Genomic DNA, 18040 nt, shown 5'->3' on the forward strand with positions numbered 1-18040 from the left:
AGATCAGCACCAGGTACATGAGAGCCTGATTAAAAAAAAAAGCCACAACTATTCTAATACAAATATATCACTAATAAGTATCTCTATATAGGCGTAATCATACCCCAGCACTTTATAACTCTGTTTATAGTACTTCCCTAAGACTAACGAACCAAGATGCCTACATCTCCAAGTAGAGGGTTTCAAAACCTTGAGATCTTGCACCTTTGTTCACAAGTTAGCATTCCTGCTCACATCTAAACTTTATGTGATTACAAAGACGCTGGAACCTGATGACCAAGACAAAAAGGCAGACAAGCCCCTGTTGTCTTTTTGGTATTTTCAATAATTTATTCAACTTATGATTTAAGGTGTATATCACTAACTCAGTCAAGTAAACTACATTGATGGACTTTAGATTTAGCCAAATATTGGATTAATTTTGCTCTATAAAATACTAACTGCTATAATAAAGTTCTTGAATATTTATTCTGAATTCTCAGTGATATTCAAAGCCCTGTAGTGGAGGGATGAACCCAGCCTATTCAGGTCAGGTTAGTGACAGAACCTCACTGACTAAAGAATCAGACTCTGGCTCATGACAAAGATTGAGCTTCCCTACATTCAAGTGCTTGGCTTCAAGAGTAGCCCATTCTGTTCTTGGCCAGCTGAAAAGGCCAGGCAAGCACCATGCCAGGAAACCCCAGCAGGAGGATGACACGCTTGAGGTCAGTATGAACTACACAGAAAGACATGTCCAAAAAAGAGTGAAAGCCAAAAGAGTCAGTGTTATTTTTAAAAGCACTATACACGTTATGTTCTTTTTTGATGTTCTGCATCTAAACAGGCAAATAGGAACTTCCCAAAGTTTCTGAAGTATGTCAGATTAACTTTGCTAAGACTAGAACATATTTCACTTTGTACCACCAGGTCTCAGGGTTACTCTGTTCTGGTAGAACCTGGACACAAAGGGACAGAGGAAGGAGGAGGACATGCTGAGATGAGGAGAGTACTAGATATTGAATGCAATGGAAAAAAGTAACCAGTGGAAGTTTTTAAAAAGTTTAATGGAGCCAATAATTCGGCATATAAATTGTGTTCTGGCAGACATTAGACCTGCTTTCTCTTACCAAAGAAAATGGCACGTTTTATCAAAATTTGACAACTGAGAATAAAGGGCACTGAGATTCAGCTTCAGAGCACCAACTTAAGCCAAACAACCAAGAACATCGTTATTCAACTTGGACAGAGGAAACAGAACCAAGGCAGGAAGAGAGATGAAACGTATTCCTCAGTCTCAAGTCCCTTAGGAATTGGAGTTCTGGCTTCTTGTCAACAGCCATCACACCATCAAACCCCAATTCCAGAATCTATATGCACAACCACAGAAAAGCAAAAGTGAACTCCATGTCTTGGTATATCCCAAGGGAAGCCTGGAAGTACTTGTGATGCACAGGCTTGTCTGTTTAAGGTAAAATGGCAGATTGCTGTATTTCTTCCTGCTTTTCAAATAAACAAAAGAAAGCTCCACTTTTGCAAAAATTGAGAAATATCTTACTTTCATTCCTAGTTTGAATATGGATTTCACTGTTTTAAATAAGGGCTATATCTACAATGAATACAGAACTTCAATTCACACAACATTCCTAACATTCCACTCGCATCCCACTCAATCAATAATGGTTAACTTAGCAAAGTCTCTTCACAGAAAGGTATTATTAAATGGCTGACAAAATTGCAAACTTTTAACAAAGTGCTGTAATTATCAGAAAAACCCTTACACTGATTTGCAATGGTTATTAAGAATAAAAATAGAAGTAACTGAACTGGACTACAAGTTTGCACGGAAACATTTTCACTGTCCTACTTGATATATAATATAACAGGATAGAATGGATCACAGTGCCTGGCAGGCTGACATCAGTCTTCTAAATAGACTACCATTCAGTTCAGGTAGTAAAAATGCAGATGAAACATGCTCTAAAATGTTGTAGCTACAAGAGATCTTATATTTACCCAAAAAGGACTCTGAGAACCTTTATTTGGGTCTACCTAACATCTAGAGAATCTCCATGCGATCTCATCTTTTCCAGAATGAAACTCCAAACTGCACTTCTGAGAGGGATGAAGGGACAGGAAAAGTTGGGTTTTGCTATTAAGTTACGTTCACATTAGTAGCAGATAAAACATATTTATCACCTTCCACCCACTATGACAACTACACACAGTAGGGCATCCATAAAAATGCAAAAAAAGAAAAAAAACTAAAGAATAAATACCTACTCCCACCATCCATTTCCTCTCACTACTACCAAACCAAAAAGGAAGCCCACTCTCAAAGATCATGACCCGTTTCCTCAGGTCACTGCAGTTTGTGTTTAACCACAAGTAAAGTACCCGGCATAGGAAGTACTACTTGTTTTAAAACTGAGTATCTGAAGCCTACAGGGTTATGCTGGGGACAGGTTAATAATATTGCTATTTCAGAGCACTAACACACACAAAGTGAATCCAATAAAGTTCTGTGTATTGATTCAGTATTAAGTATTACTTGCATGACCATCATAGCACCTCTTTACATCTCACAATCACCAGAGTTAGAATTGTTTTGAAAACTGAAAACTGGGCATAACCTGATAATCAGAAATTGCACGCTATCACTAAGGAAACCAGGTGTGTGTTTCAGTGTGGCTGCAAAAATGGAAGCCTGCAGATCTGGTTTACAAGCCAGATCAAGGTTTTAGACAATTGTAGGAACCTGGCAATACTGTTTAAGCAAAAATACTCAACACAGCAGGAAATGGACCAAAAAATAAAAATAAGAAAGCATTCTATAACCAAATAAACATCTGATATTTCCTTTCCCTTTGAGAATAAATACAGTTAAGGTCACTTTTAGCCTTGGAACGGATATATGTTTGCCTATGATGATCTTGCTAATGACTACACAATTATCTCATGTCCTCTGCTAGGATTATAGTTTGAGAAAGCCATAGTTACAGGAGGCATCTACTGTAAATACCTAGAACTTCCTTTTATGGCAACCAATAGAGAATTCACTTGTCTTAAACAGTGAACCAGGGAAGATGGCCTCATGTTTCCTTTGCAATAATAGTATATGTTGAGGATCGAGTGGCTTTCAAGCAGCATGGTGGGTGTGAAAATGTCTGCAGTTTAGAGCATTCTGTTGCGTTTATGGGTTGGTGAGTCTGTAATGACATCGCCACACTGGGCTGAGGTACGCTTTCTAGTTCCACCATTGTCCAAGTGGAGTGCCATTTCTTCTGTTATGAAAGTGTTCAAATCGACATCATGGAGTCCATTTCTCCTTCGACTAGCATTCGGTCCACTGCTTACATGTGTAGGAGAGCCTGGGGTACTCGAACGCACGCTTATACTAGCCATTGCACCACTAAGACCTAGGAAGAAGAAAAGAGGTTTTAGAGTTGCTCAATTAGTTGACCCTTTTGAAAGCAACCCACTATACTTTCCATGTTGTCACAGTGTCAAAGGGTGCCTGCTGGTTTTCTTTGTACGGGGTCAGCAGTGAATAGTTAAACTTATTCTGTAAAAACCAACCATCTGGCTTTGACCTACATTTTTTGGCACTACAACCATTATTTATAGCAATAATGGAAAGCTAATGTATCAAACACTGTGCTAATAATGCAAAGATATAAGCTTCTCCCATCTATTCTACTAGGCAAGTGCTATATACAATTTTACAGACCAGGACAGAAAGTGCTTGCTTGAAGCAGTACATTTTGTTTGGCCCAATGTCAGCATTCTTAGAATCTCTCTGATGTGTGTCTGTGTCTGATGTATGCAGAGAAAGCAAAGAAACATTTCTGGGTCTAAGTAGACTTAGTCCAACAATCCTTTTAGATGAGGTGGCTGTATAATATATCATCCCAAACCCCACTATTAAGCCTGAAAACCACTGTTAAAAATGATACTGAACTACTGATAGGTATGCCCCACAACAGGGCTCTATCATCATCCAAGGTCTGGAATGTATCTGGCAGACCCTGTAAGAACCAAGTCAATACAACATTAAAGTTTAAATCCTAGCATGGACAGTCCATTTCCCCACCTCATGAATTTTTCCCTCACTTCGATTTTGCCACTGCCTGAATAAAGAGAATGATCTAATATCACTGATGTTTCCAAGAGTAAGAATTCCACCGGATCCTTTAAAACAAACCTCAAGGTTTGATCTAGTAAGGTCACACTCCTTATTTTGAATCCTGTAAAGAAAAATGAAGATTAAATAGAAAAGGAAAAACTATGCACCTACCATATCAAATCTACTAAATCCTGAAGTTGTTCTTAATGTACAAAGACTTCTCGTAGACAATGTTCTCCGTCCACAACCACTTCCCAGTCTTTCGGCAGTCACCCAATCAGGCCCTCACTGTTCTAACCCCATCAGGATGCACCTTTTACAATGGTGATCTAGAGAAAATCGAAAGTATCCCCCCTTTACCTCTCTACCTTTCAAAGGCCAGCACTTGTTTGGTTTAGGTTTTTTTTTCCTTTGGGTGGAAGGAGGGAGTGGGAGGGCACTGATCCTGGCATGCTTCCCAGGACAGACATTGTTAGTCCCCAAAGTAACCCAAGGATATACAGCTCTGTAACTCCATTCTGCAAACCAAGACTACAAAAGTATCCCCCACCCCACCCCAGGTTATCAGGTAGTAAACATTTGAGTCTCAATCAAAAGAAGGCAAGGGGAGTTTACACACTAATGAACTGTTGCACTGCCTCCTCTTATATAAAAATCGTTAGGAGGCTCAAAGAGAAAAATTGACATTAAATTCCAAGTCAAAGCCGGGACAGTAGTAACGCATGCCTTTAACCCCAGCACTCGGGAGGCAGAGGCAAGTGGATCTCCATGAGTTCGAGGCCAACCTGGCCTACAAAGCAAGTGCCAGGAGAGGGTCCAAAGCTATACAGAGAAACTCTTGTCTTGAAAAACCACAAAGTTCTAGGTCAAGACCCTATTCTTAAAAAATCTGTTTATCTCCTCCCTCCCCTCACACACATACCCTTAACTTTTTAAGTAGTTTTAAGATTCATGACTAGTCTGCCTCTTAGGCTCATCTTGGCAACTGCTCACTCTGTCCTTCTTATCCTACCCTATATAACTTACTGTATTATCAGTATCAATGATGAGTTGTTCTTTTTGAAGTCAGGGCTGTTAATTTGTTTCTGGACTTTGCTCAGCCAGAGTCCATAAGGCTTACAACTCTCCTGAGGTTACTAACTTTACTTCTCCCTTTTGGCCTCGTGATGGTGCTTCCCTCCCACTTGAAACTTTCTACTTGAAACTTTCCTGTCCTCCAGCCTACCAGATGCTTCCTCAGCAGCCTGTGTAGGCTTTCTTTCTGCCCCTCTCACAGACAAGTGCCACATATTGGGAGCTTTCATCCCTTAGCTTGCAATCCCTACCTTGCCCTCAAAGGCCCAGTCTTATTTCTAACTGCTTCCTAAACGGCTCACACTTAAGAGCTCCAAGGAGGAAAAACACTTCTTTGTCAATAGGCCTAAAGAAACAAATGCAAGGAAACCAAAATCTGGGGTGTATACAGCACAATCAATCATCTCTTCCTATGGGCAGGCAGGCTTTCCATATTTACATGCAAGACTTAACACACTGCCTGCTACATAACACAGAATTCTGATCAACAACAACAACAACAATGGTTGAGTCCTGCCCCACATTTCAAAATTTATTGAAATCTGGGGCTTTATTTCAGGAAATAAACCCAGGTTGCTGCTAGCTGATCACTTAAATCAATGCCATCACTCAAGGTACTGGGGTTTTTATTACCTCTACACAACGACCATCAATAACTTGCTGAGAAAACTGTGTTTTTCTTCCTAACCCTACAGCCTGTAACATCCTACCAAACGTATCCGAAAGTTCAACAACCTCACTCTACCAGCATCTTTCTCCTGAAAGCTGGAACTAAAGACATGCAAGGACCATTACACCCAGCTTTTCTCCAATGTGTGTGTTTGTTTTTTAAAACAAGATCCTACTGTCTGTAGCTCAGGCTAGCCTAAACCTCACAATTCTGCCTCAGCCTCCCAAACGTTGAATTACAGTCAAGAGCCACAGCAACCAATTAACGTCAATAATACTTGTTCCAGGATGCAGAGGTTCTAAAGTAATTATTCTGTGAAATCTGAGAGCTGAGCAATAAACTGGGCTACTTTAATAATTCAAGATCCCCTTTGCAAATGAAACTACAAGGGGATTTCAGTGAATGAAACCCATGTCCTTCATAAATGCTCATGGTGGTAATGACAACTACCAAAGATTCAAAGCACTCCATCAAGGAGTGGACTAGTCACTTCCAGCAAATGTTTATTGATTCAACTTCTCCATGAAAAAGAAAATACATTATGCAACAATTTGGTCAATCTCAAAGTCCCCCAGAACATCATCATTTCTCTATAGAGTACTAGTGTTTAACTTAGTGGTGCTGGTCACCTATCCTCAGCTATGAGAATCTTTTAGATTGAGTCACTAATCTTCCCCAAAGAAGACTTTTGACAAGTGTCAAAAACAAAAATTAAGATTACGACCACAGGGGGGAAAAAGCACTTTAAACAGCCCAAATTTTATTTTGAAAACCAGTGACAGCTACTCAAGCTGCTTTAGAAAATCTTGCTAAGCCACAGGAACACAAGCAGCCCATACAAGTACAGAAAATCTAAACATGCTTCAGAACTAAAAAACTAAGCTGTTCATCCTTAGGAAATACAACTTAATTTCCACCAAAAACATGTTTTCAAAAGGACTATGGAAATATCATTTGACAAAATCAGAATAGGTAGTAGCATTAGACAGAAAAGTATCAATTGCTTAACATAAGATAAACAAACTCACGTTTTAATGTTTCTGCATCCATTAGAAATGATTGGTGTAGTAATGTTTTGGGGGGGTTGTTTTGTTTTGTTTTTTAAAGCTCAGGATGATTTAATCATTCATTGAGGAATGGAAACAAGTTTACAGTCCAGGTTATAGGAATCCAAGTTACATGGAAATCATTAAAAATAGCACATCACTATTATTTGCAAACCATGTTCATCATTTCATGCTTACTGTAATATGGAAATGCTGTTTGCATAATCAATTACATAAAACTCCAGTTTCCCAGCATTAAGTCACACAGAGTGAAAGAGCAAATCCCAACCCAAGAATTCACAGCCCAACTAGGGCTGCCGTCTATTCTCTCCTGGCTTTCAGCACCTCAAATTCCTCTGGGAGTACACAAGGTGATGGTGAAACACAGGTTCAGGTCCCTCTGTAGACTGCTCAGCCAGCATTATCTGGAGGGGGGGTCTAAAATCCCTCAGACATCGAAGTGGTATCAACCTGCCTGGACGTCCTAAAAAGTTGGTATTCTTCTACCTTGGAAATAAATTGTACACTGAAGTGTGAGTATTCCCTGTGCAGTGTGTTGAGTGAGGTACAAGCACTTACAGTTGTCAATGTCATGTAGCATTTTAGAGTTCAATCGTTAAAACTAAAAAAAAAAAATCTACCAGGAAGTTTCTGATCATTTAAAGTAGATACCACTCCCCACCCCAATCTGTAAATTGTAATACTGAATTTTTATTGAAGTAAAGCACACTAAATCAAGCCAATTACAAAAGTACATGTGTCACACGAAGGAAACATTTTCAGTTATACTGACAGCCCAAAATGCTTTCCATTTATCAGACATCCATTTTTCAAAGACAGTTTTTAATGCCACAAGAAAAAAGGTTTACGACATTAAGTGAGAAAAGCAAGATACAGTACCATATATGCAGTATGATCTCAACTGTGAAATAATATCTATACATTAAAAAAAAAGACTAGAAGAAAAATGCATCAATTGGCTGTATTTGTTTCTACAGAGTGGGATCATAAAATAATGAAACTTTTTGCTTTTGGAAAATTTTCCAAAATGAAACTAGGGTAATTCAACTATTTAATAGCTAGCAACAAATTACTGAGTAAGTACTAGGGAAAGTAAACTGGCTTAAAGACCTACATAGCCTTATAACTCTTCTACTACAATATCCAACAAAATAATATAAGTCCAAGAAAATTCTATCTATCCTTAATGTACAACTTAATGTATAACTTTTCAGAGAGAGAGAGAGAGAATCAAATGTAAGTGATTAAGAGATTGTTTGGTTCTGAACTCTCTTACACCAAGTTCCAGGTTTTTAGACTGTTGAAAAGATATCAACAGTTCGAGTACTGCAATGTACTTCAACAAGATGCACCTGGCACAATTTTCCACACAACAGAAGTGTGTTTCCTCATGAGAAAAAAAAGGGGGGGGGCTGTGAAAGATGAATGAACAGACATATCAACAAACCATCAAAGGTTGGTTCTAGCCAGTCATCTGACACAAAAAATAAAATTGCAGTTTCTTCTATACTATCTCATCACTTTAAGAACTTTTAAGCATCTGTGTTAGCTCTCAAGAAATAGTTTTCATGTTTTTGCTGAAGCATCAGAAGAGATGGTAGAATGAAAGGAAGGAAGTGAACCAAACAAAAATTAAAGTTCTTCCAGGTACTGTCTTATCACAGTTCTCCTAAATGTAGTTATTTATCTCTTTAATGATCACTCTGCCACAAATAAGCCAAAGAATGTTTCAATTGGATCACTGTGGAATCGTTGCTGAGAAAATCTGATTGGTTCACGTTGCCTAAAGTCACGACTTTCCTTCTGGGGCATCTGTTTAATGTTTTGTGTGTGAAGAATTAGTAATTCTAGGTAAGAATTCTTGCCAGACCTTATACCATTATGTCTAAATTCCAATGACTGCTTTTTCCTTACATGCCCCACCCAGATTCTCTAGACCCAAGGAGCTGCCAGGGAACTTAAAACTGACTTAGGTTAAAATGTGGTTAAGAATGGAACTCAGTGCTGCAATGCTTGCCTAGCACATACAAGAAAGCCCAAAGTTCACTCAGAAAGACCAAACAAGAAAGAGTAAATAAGTATCACAAGGCTCAGACTTTTACCCACCCCCCAAGCAAATGAACAAACACATGACACTGTACCTCAGACTAATTCCTTAGGTTTACATGCATCAGGATGGTGTTAATTTTACTAGACCAGACATTGCTTGTGATTAATCATTTTTAGTTACCTGCCCCTACAACTGCAAAATAGAACCTGGTACTCACTCTAAGTCAGTGTAATATATAGGAAGTGCTAAACTAAAGGCAATGTACACATTTGTATGTCTTTATATATCTATGCATTTTAAACTGCAGAAACCAAAACCCATTACAAATCCACAAAGGGTTTTCAAACTAAAAGGGCTTCAACCTTCAACACTTAGGAGACTTATCCTAACTTACCAAGTAATCTTTTTTAAAGGTACCTTTCCAAAGACTGGGTATCACTCAAGGGCAGAGCTCAAAGCCCCTGAGTTTGATCATCAGTATGCATATGCACACACAAAAAAAATTAATATGTGCCTGTAGTCTCAACAATTGGGAAGATTAAGTAAGGCAGGAGACTCCCTGAAGTTCAAAGTTCAAGACCATCCTGGTCTACACAACAAATTCCAGGCCAGGCAAGTACGTACAGTGAGAGCCCTGTCTCCCTGAAAAGGAAACAAAGAAGGAGGAAGACAGTAATGATTACAACAAAAAGATTATTCTTTGTCTCTCCCTTTTAACTTTAAAATGAATCACAAAGACTCCACTGTCTGAGTTTGTCCAAGACCTTTCTTCTCCCAAAGCTCACTGCTTTTTTCTTTTTTTCTTTTTTTTTTTTTTCTGGTTTTGTCGAGACAGGGTTTCTCTGTAGCTTTGGAGGCTGTCCTGGAACTCACTTTGTAGACCAGGCTGGCCTCGAACTCACAGAGGTCCGCCTGCCTCTGCCTTCCGAGTGCTGGGATTAAAGGCGTGCGCCACCAATGCCGGGCTCACTGCTTTTTTCAACACAAAAACAAAATGGTATCTTAAACCTAACTATGTCCACCAGTGTCTAAAAGGACACCAGACCCTGCATGTATAAGGCCTCAATCTGAAATAGTATATACTTTTTTAGAACAACCTAAGCCCAGTGGGTTTAAGTGCATTACAAGGGTCAAGAATATCATCAAAATTGTTTTTGGAATGAAAATTAAGTGTCTTTGATTTTAAGAGTCAGTGTGGACCAGCGTTAGCAACTACAAAGATCGTCTATATTATGATGATGAAACTTTATTATTTATCAGATGTTTAAATAAAGTTTGTTTTGGTAACAAGTCTTGCCCTCTGGAATGTATGTGCCTTCCTACTCTGCACCCTTGCATCTACATGATGACAAGTTTTTCCTACTCTGCACCCCCTTGCACCTATCTTCATGGTGACAATCTTAAAGGACAGACTTCAGACTAAGGCTCCCCAATCAGCACTAGCTTCAACAGGGCAACTCAGAACCAACTTCTCTAGTTTGTCCTCAGGAACCAAGCTCAAGAATTTAGCAAGCAATAAACAGGAAAAAAAAAAAAAAAAAAAGAGGAAGAAATAGAACAGGCTGGAGAGATGGCTCAGAGGTTAAGAGCATTGGCTGCTCTCCCATGTTTTACTCCCAGAACACGAATCAATCATCGGCAAATCTGGTTCCATAGGATCCAGACACCTTCTTCTGACTTCTGAACACAATGCACACAAATGGTAGATAGATATATATGCAGGCAGAGCATGTGTGTACTCGAGCCCACTCGTGTACGAGCACACGCAATATTTACAAAAAATTAAAAAATGAAGCTTCAAACTAACTCTGTGGAGTGATACCTGTAATTTACTATAGGTAAGGAAAAAAAGTGGCTGTCAGAGACAAAAACATTTACATAGGATCATGTAAGCAATCTGGTTGGTTCTCATACACGATCAGAGATCACTTTACACCATATAACAGAGATCACTTTACAAAAATGGGATAAGAGATTTTTTTTTTCAAGACAGGGTTTCTCTGTTTAACAGTTCTGGCTGTCCTGGAACTAGCTCTGTAGACCAGACTGGCCTTGAACACACAGAGATCCGCCTGCCTCTGCCTTCCGAGTGCTGGGATCAAAGGTGTGCACCATCACTGGGATTAGAGCTCTTAAGCACTTTGCCCAAAGTTGCACAGGACATGAGGCCTACACATAAAAACTATGTACTCTTCCTACCATAGTAAGTCAAGGATTCCTAAAGCTGCCCACCAAGCACCCATCTTCAAAACATTTACCCAGATTCATTGATAGGAGAAACCCTGACACACAAAATCTTCATTTTTTTTTCTAAAATTACCTCAAGATCTTTCCCACCCACCTAAGTAAGTCCAGGGGAGAAAGGAAGAGATGTGTGATAGGAAAAGAGACCCTAAAACTATAGAGGCAAGGGAGCAGGAGACAATTTTTAGAGCCAGATGGATCCCAAATAACCTATCACTAATCTACTCTACCATAACAAAATTAACTTTTCTTCATCAATGAACACAGAGTAGGTTAATATTAAATGAGGAATCTTTGGGCTTGGGCTTGGTGATGATACACAGTATACTAAAAAGCCCCAGGTCTACAATTCCTTGGGAGACAAAGGAAAGAAGATCACTTGCTAAAAATTCAAAGCTAGCCTAGTCTACACAGCAAGCTCCAGACCAAGCCAGGCTCCACAGTCAGACCAAGCCTCAAAAGACAGACATCTTTTTAAAAAGTATAAACAAAATAAATCCTTTTTTTAAAAAAGTATAAACCAAAAGCTAGCTCTCAACAAGAGCTGCACAATACCACCACCAGGTGACATTCCAAGTTCCATCAGGGAAATCTCTTAAGAGCAAAACCCTGAATGAAGAGCTACAGGCAGTCGATTGCTGCTGAAAGAGAATCAAGTCTTCAATCCCAAGTGGTCAGTCTTAAACACATATAATGTACATTAAGCAACACTAAATGAATTCAACAGGTTATAATTATTTATACATATATATAAAACAGTAATTAAAGAAGTCAAATTTGAGAGGGGGAGCATGGAAAGACTTGGGAGGGGAAAATGGGGTGGAAATGATGCAAAAACAGTACTCATGTATGAAACTGTCAAAAAAAAGTTTATGTTAAAAAAATAAAAATAAAAAAAAAAGGTCTACCTCGTCATGGTTTCATTCTCAGGCCCAGCAAATTCCCAGTTGTTCTAATGTGAGATTCCTTTCCAGGAATTAAGCAGGTACACAGCTTACTCTCTTTCCAAAGGTTCTCAGTCCCCAAGTGCTGTTTACAGTCACTTCTCAGACCTCTGTATTTATCCCTATGGTAAATTCAGAAGCACAATTACACCATATTCTTTGCTAGGGTCTATGAAAGCCAAAAGGAATGGCACAATAGGACCTCAATCATCAGAAAAGCACAGCATCCAAACACAGTGAGACCCTGGTTCAAGAAAAGTTTTAAGAATGGAAAGCCAGGTGCAATGACACACAGTTAACAATCCCAGTACTACAGAGGCAGGAAGACCATCCAGGAGCTCAAGGCCCGGTTACTGCATATCTACATATTGAGTTGCAGGCCAACCAATGTATTATTATATTATTACAAAAACTACATTTAAAAACAAAAACAAAATGGCACATGCCTGTAATCCTAGAACTTGAGAGGTGGAGGCATAAGGATCAGGAGTTGAAAGTTATCAGAGTTCTAAGTCAGTCTGGACAACAGGAAACTTTTTCTTACGATTTAAAAGAAATGGAGACAGCAGGCCAGATGTGGTGATGTACATCTGTAATCCTAGCACTCAAGTCAAGAGAATGAAGCAGCAAGGTCATAAATTCTTAGCCTATTTTTAAAATGATGGTGATGGCTGGGCGGTGGTGGCGCACGCTTTAATCCCAGCACTCGGGAGGCAGAGGCAGTGGATCCCTGTGAGTTCCAGACCAGCCTGGTCTACAAGAGCTAGTTCCAGGACAGCCTCCCAAGCCACAGAAAACCCTGTTTTGAAAAACAAAAAAAAAAAAAAAACAAAAAAAAAAAAAAAATTTTTTAAAAAGATGGTGATGAAAATTCAGAGGGCCAGACATTGGTGGTACATACCTTTAATACCAGCACTCAAGAGGCAAAGAGAAATGGAGAAAAGCTGTGTCAGAAGTCACATAATCAGCCTTACATAATCAGCCTTCCAGTATCAACAGGTGGATACGGAGATTTGTGAAAAGAACAAGAGAGTCAAGACATTAACACTAGAGCTGGAATACTGATCCCAAATCAAAACCAGACTACAATGGGTTTCTACTTGCCCTTGCAAGATCACAGGGAAATCTTAGGCAGGGGCAATAAGGTTGGGAGGGTGGGGAGAAGAAAGATTATTCCAATGGTTTTATAAAACACAGCCTAACACCTAAATGTCAGAAATAACAGCAATAACAGATCATCCCAAACCCAAACACACCTCCTCCAGAAACCCTTCCACAGCCAAGCTAAACTGGGAGATAGCACTTTCTTGTCCCCCACCCCCACTCAGACCTAACAAATTTTACACCACTTTCAAGACATTAATATAAATCTTCTAATTGTTTGTCTCAACAGAAACTGGAAGCACTCTTCACAATTTCTAGAGACTACACAAACTGCTGAACAGCTACATGGCGGAGATGGCATATATTTGCTAAGGTTGGTGTGAAATGTCATCTGAAGTACAGCACTTGCCTAGCATGCACACAGCCCTAGGTTCAAGCCCTAATACTAAGGAAGAGGAAAAAAAGGAAATGTCACCTGTAACAAATGCTCACAGGACACCGTGAGGGGTGTGCACCAGAAGATAAAAACATATGATGGGTAGCCTAGAGAGTTCTAAGTGAAAAGTAGAGATCTGGAAGCTAAAAGTAACAGACCCCCTAAAGAGACTGAAGAAAGTAGCAGCCAGGGATAGAGATCCTCTAAAATCTAATTTTAAGTCAGTCAAGGCACCCAAGAAAAGGGTCAGAGACCCAAATAGCAAAAGAGAATGAAACGCCCTAAAAGAGAAAGGTAAGCAGAAATAAACTAAAGTACTCTGGGTATTTTGGGGCTACATGAATTATTATTTACATAAAAAGGAGAATATGGGGAACTGAAGAGATGGCTCAGCAGTTAAGAATACTGGCTGGGGAAACAGGTTGGTATATAAAATAAATTTTTAAAAAATGAAAGAAAAAAATATTGGCTGTTCTTCCAGTGGTCCTGAGTTCAGCTCCAAGCAACCACATGATGGCTCACAACTATCTACAATGGGATCCAATACCCTCTTCTGACACAAAGATATACATGCAGAGCACTCATACATAAAATATAAATAAATCAAATTTAAAAAAAAAGGAGAATGTGGGGGAATCAATAGATTTTCAATGTTATTTTAAGATGAAATTAACCAAGACCAAAAAAATCAATTAGCATGAGCCTATATATTTTATTTTCTGTGAATGTAGCATCTAAGAACTAAGTCCTACAGTACACAGAAAATAAGCAACACACTACAGAAAAGTGATCAAATAAAGCACAGGTTTGTCTTACAAGTCTTACACTTTGCTAAACACCATCACTTAGTTTTGACTGAAGCTGTTTGAGCATTAATGGGAGTATTTTCTGGGGCTATGTAATGAGACCTTCCCTTTAAAAAAGAGTAAGTGGTGGCACATGCCTTTCCCAGCACTGTGGAGAAAGAGAAAAGAGGATCTCTATGAATTTGATTGAGGCCAGTCTGGTCTACATAGTGAGTTTCTGGCCAGCAGGATTGTGTAGGGACCTATCCCAAAGCAAAACAAAGAATAATCCTGTAGCAAAGGTTCTCAACCTTCCCAAATACTTCAGCCCTTTAATACAGTTCCTCATGCTGTGGTGACCCCCCAACCATAAGATTATTTTGTTGCTATTTTATATTTGTAATTTTGCTGTTGTCAATCATAACATAAATATGGCTATTTTTTGATGATCTTAGCCCTGTGAAAAGGTAGTTGGGTCCCCCACAGAAGGGGCTGCAACCCACAGGTTGAGAACGACTGCTATAGGCCCCACAGCTTCTGTTAAGCTACCTCCTTTTCTTTCCAGCCTGAGTAGCACAAGTCACTCCCTGAGGAGAGGCTAAGCCACCGGCCAGCACCAGCTCATGATGACCATGTTCTACCACATACACTGGGAGACAGAGACCAAAACTGCAGACATGTCAGACTGGAGTTGGTAGAGTGCGCTACGTAGGGGTTGAAGAAATCTAACACCTTATATGACAAAAAAAGTACAATTCCATGTGGCATTGCAGCATGTTCCTTGGTTCCTTAGGTGGTTATACAAGAAATCAAACACTTCACCTACTTGTACCTGGGTCAAGTGGCCATTCTTCTGCTCAAATCTGGTTAAAAGCATGAACTCTGCCAAATACCCAGTGACCATCCATTAACAAGGACTGTATCCTAAAGCTCCCACCCAATACATGAGACTGAAATCTTCAGTCTTATGTTTCATACAGGGCATCCTCTGTACTAGTTTGTTTTTATAAAACAATTAGTAAAACAGCTTATGTCAATTTTTTTCTATCTCATACTTTTGTGCACCAGAATCATCTCCTTAGTCCATTCCTTTAAGAAAAACCTGTTGGAAATGTTGAAATAGAACCCACCTGATTCAACTACCCAAATCTCACACTAAGCTGGTTCCCAGCTTATGAGGTTATCCCTCAAGAGTGTCTTCTTTGGAACTCCCTGTCTATATGAAACATTCTACAATCATCTCAATAGTTCCTGCTATTTTTTTGCTAATAACAACAGACTTTATGTGTTGATAGATCTTTTTGGTGGAAGCATACTGGTGGTGGATGGGTTCCAGGAACTAATGAATACACTTAGAGGGAAGTTGTCCCTTTCAAAAATGAGGGACATGATGTTTGCTTCCATTGCAAACACAAATTAATCTGCCTCACAGGATTCTTTTTCCATTCCTTCCTCTAAATTTTCATGAATTTAGATTTACCCTCCAATGAAGTACTCTTAAAAAAAAAAACAAACCTCTGGTATCTCTACCCCAATTAGGATGGTTCCAAATTAATCACCTTAAGAGTTCATTACAGCCGGGCGTTGGTGGCGCATGCCTTTAATCCCAGCACTCGGGAGGCAGAGGCAGGCGGATCTCTGTGAGTTCGAGGCCAGCCTGGTCTACAAGAGCTAGTTCCAGGACAGCCTCCAAAGCCACAGAGAAACCCTGTCTCAAAAACCAAAAAGAGTTCATTACAAATCAGGTAAGAACACCATATAGTCATTTGTCTACCTTACCATTTCATTAATGCCCTCTAACTCAAATACCCTCGTTTAAACCTTCAAATGAGATTAGCATTCCCCTCAGTAAACTGACAGCCATTAGAACACAACATTCAAGTATAATTATTTCTAAAAATTCTTAGAAGATGCCCTAAAACTTTAACCCAAAACTGTTTAACTATATGACTTTAGAGGTATGAACCTGTTGTACACTCTGCCCAAGTATGTATTAAATTATTTACTGTAAAGTTCACCATAGGCAAAATTTATTTTTACTGGTTTTATATTTACACTTAATGCCCTCATAACTTAAACATAACTAGCAGTCCATTCTACAACTATATTTTACAAAAGTCTCAAAGTTCAAAAAGTGATAAATCACAGGTTGAACAAATTCAAATCTGAAAAAAACACACTGGCACTTGGGAACAGAGCAGTTTCCTCATGGAATCTGGGCTGTATTTTTTTTTTTATAAATACCCTGGCATGGTTATCCAGCAAGCATGGCTTTTGTTTTGTAAAACTATCTCTGCAGGATACTAGTATGTAGGAAAAATATTTTAAGTATGGATTCAATCATAAACTATGCTTTAAGAAAGTGACACTATTTAAGAGAAGAAACTATATGGCATGCTGCCATTCACTAAATCAATCTGACACATTGTTCACACCTCTTGTAGTTGTTTTTCCAAATTTAAGAGGAAATGTGACACACTAATCCAGTAGGGAAGGAAAAAAAACTACCAAAATTTTGCCCTTGTTTCTGAAGTCCTGAATAGTGTATCAGAAACAGTACGCAATTCATAGGAACTGAATTCATATAAATTTCTTCTTGAAATACATGCTTTAACTTATAAATAAATCTGAAATGAGGTGGAGGGAGGCAACACTTTTCACATTAGGGATACAAGAAAGTTAAATTAGGAATGGCTGCCAAAGGGAGCAAGGTCTCTGCAGACATTAAAATTTCCATGATATAGAAGCCATTTATACACATCCCACTGTTTACTAGCAGGTTAGCCTTATTTTAGATGACTCATGTTTCTTTCTATGACCTAAAAATGTTAGCTGTTAATAGGATGCACAACTTAACAACTTACTTCTCTACCTAGCTAGTCACCTGCTTGATCATGTGTCCATCTTGGTTTCAAGCAAGTCTTACATGGTTCCTGATGTTTTTTGTTTTTCACAACAGTCTAAAAAGCCACACAGTAAGTAACTCTCTCTTTCATATGAAAGTCTGTAGTAGATAGCAACAACAGATTTATCACTGAGGACATTTCCCTGTCTCTCCAAGAATACTAGATCCTCTGAGCCTGGGAAATAGTGAGGACCTGGCCATTGGCTATACCTCTCACAATGCTACCCACCTAAACAATAAAGGTTTGAGAAACAGCAAGCATAGAGAGTATGTTTTCTCCAGCCTCTTGCCCCTGGGCTATCACTCACTTTCTATACCAGATAACCAAAGATGTAAAAAAGGTAGTCCTTGGTTCCCATGATAGCCAACTCAACAATTACCTGTCTTACTTGACTATCATGGACCAAGCACACCAAACAACTGTAACTAATAAAATTCTTAAGACACGAGACTTCCCTTTTGACTCAAGGACACTAAGAAAACATGTACAACATGTGAGTGCAAAACAATGAACTCTAATCAGTGGTGCAGAAATAATTACTGTAATACTAATAAGCTCAAACTAATCTTTCAGATGGGCTGCCAATGTATACTCATAGCTTGCGTTCTACTTCAACACTTCAAGAACCAGTATTTACTATATAGACAAAAAACAG

At 39.0% G+C, this 18040-nt stretch overlaps 1 protein-coding gene across 1 annotated transcript in view; it reads right to left on the reverse strand.

Annotated features, from left to right (window-relative positions):
- Nucleotides 1–1027: 1027 nt before the first annotated feature.
- The window catches only part of CUNH16orf72 (chromosome unknown C16orf72 homolog), a 28720-nt gene continuing 11707 nt past the window's right edge, over nt 1028–18040 (reverse strand). Inside the window, 1 exon segment of the mRNA XM_005084555.4 lies at nt 1028–3398. Coding sequence (XP_005084612.1) covers nt 3154–3398 — 245 coding nt within the window. The 3' untranslated portion in view covers nt 1028–3153.

Source organism: Mesocricetus auratus, unplaced genomic scaffold (assembly GCF_017639785.1).
Source record: "Mesocricetus auratus isolate SY011 unplaced genomic scaffold, BCM_Maur_2.0 Super-Scaffold_100007, whole genome shotgun sequence".
Lineage (NCBI taxonomy): Eukaryota > Metazoa > Chordata > Mammalia > Rodentia > Cricetidae > Mesocricetus > Mesocricetus auratus.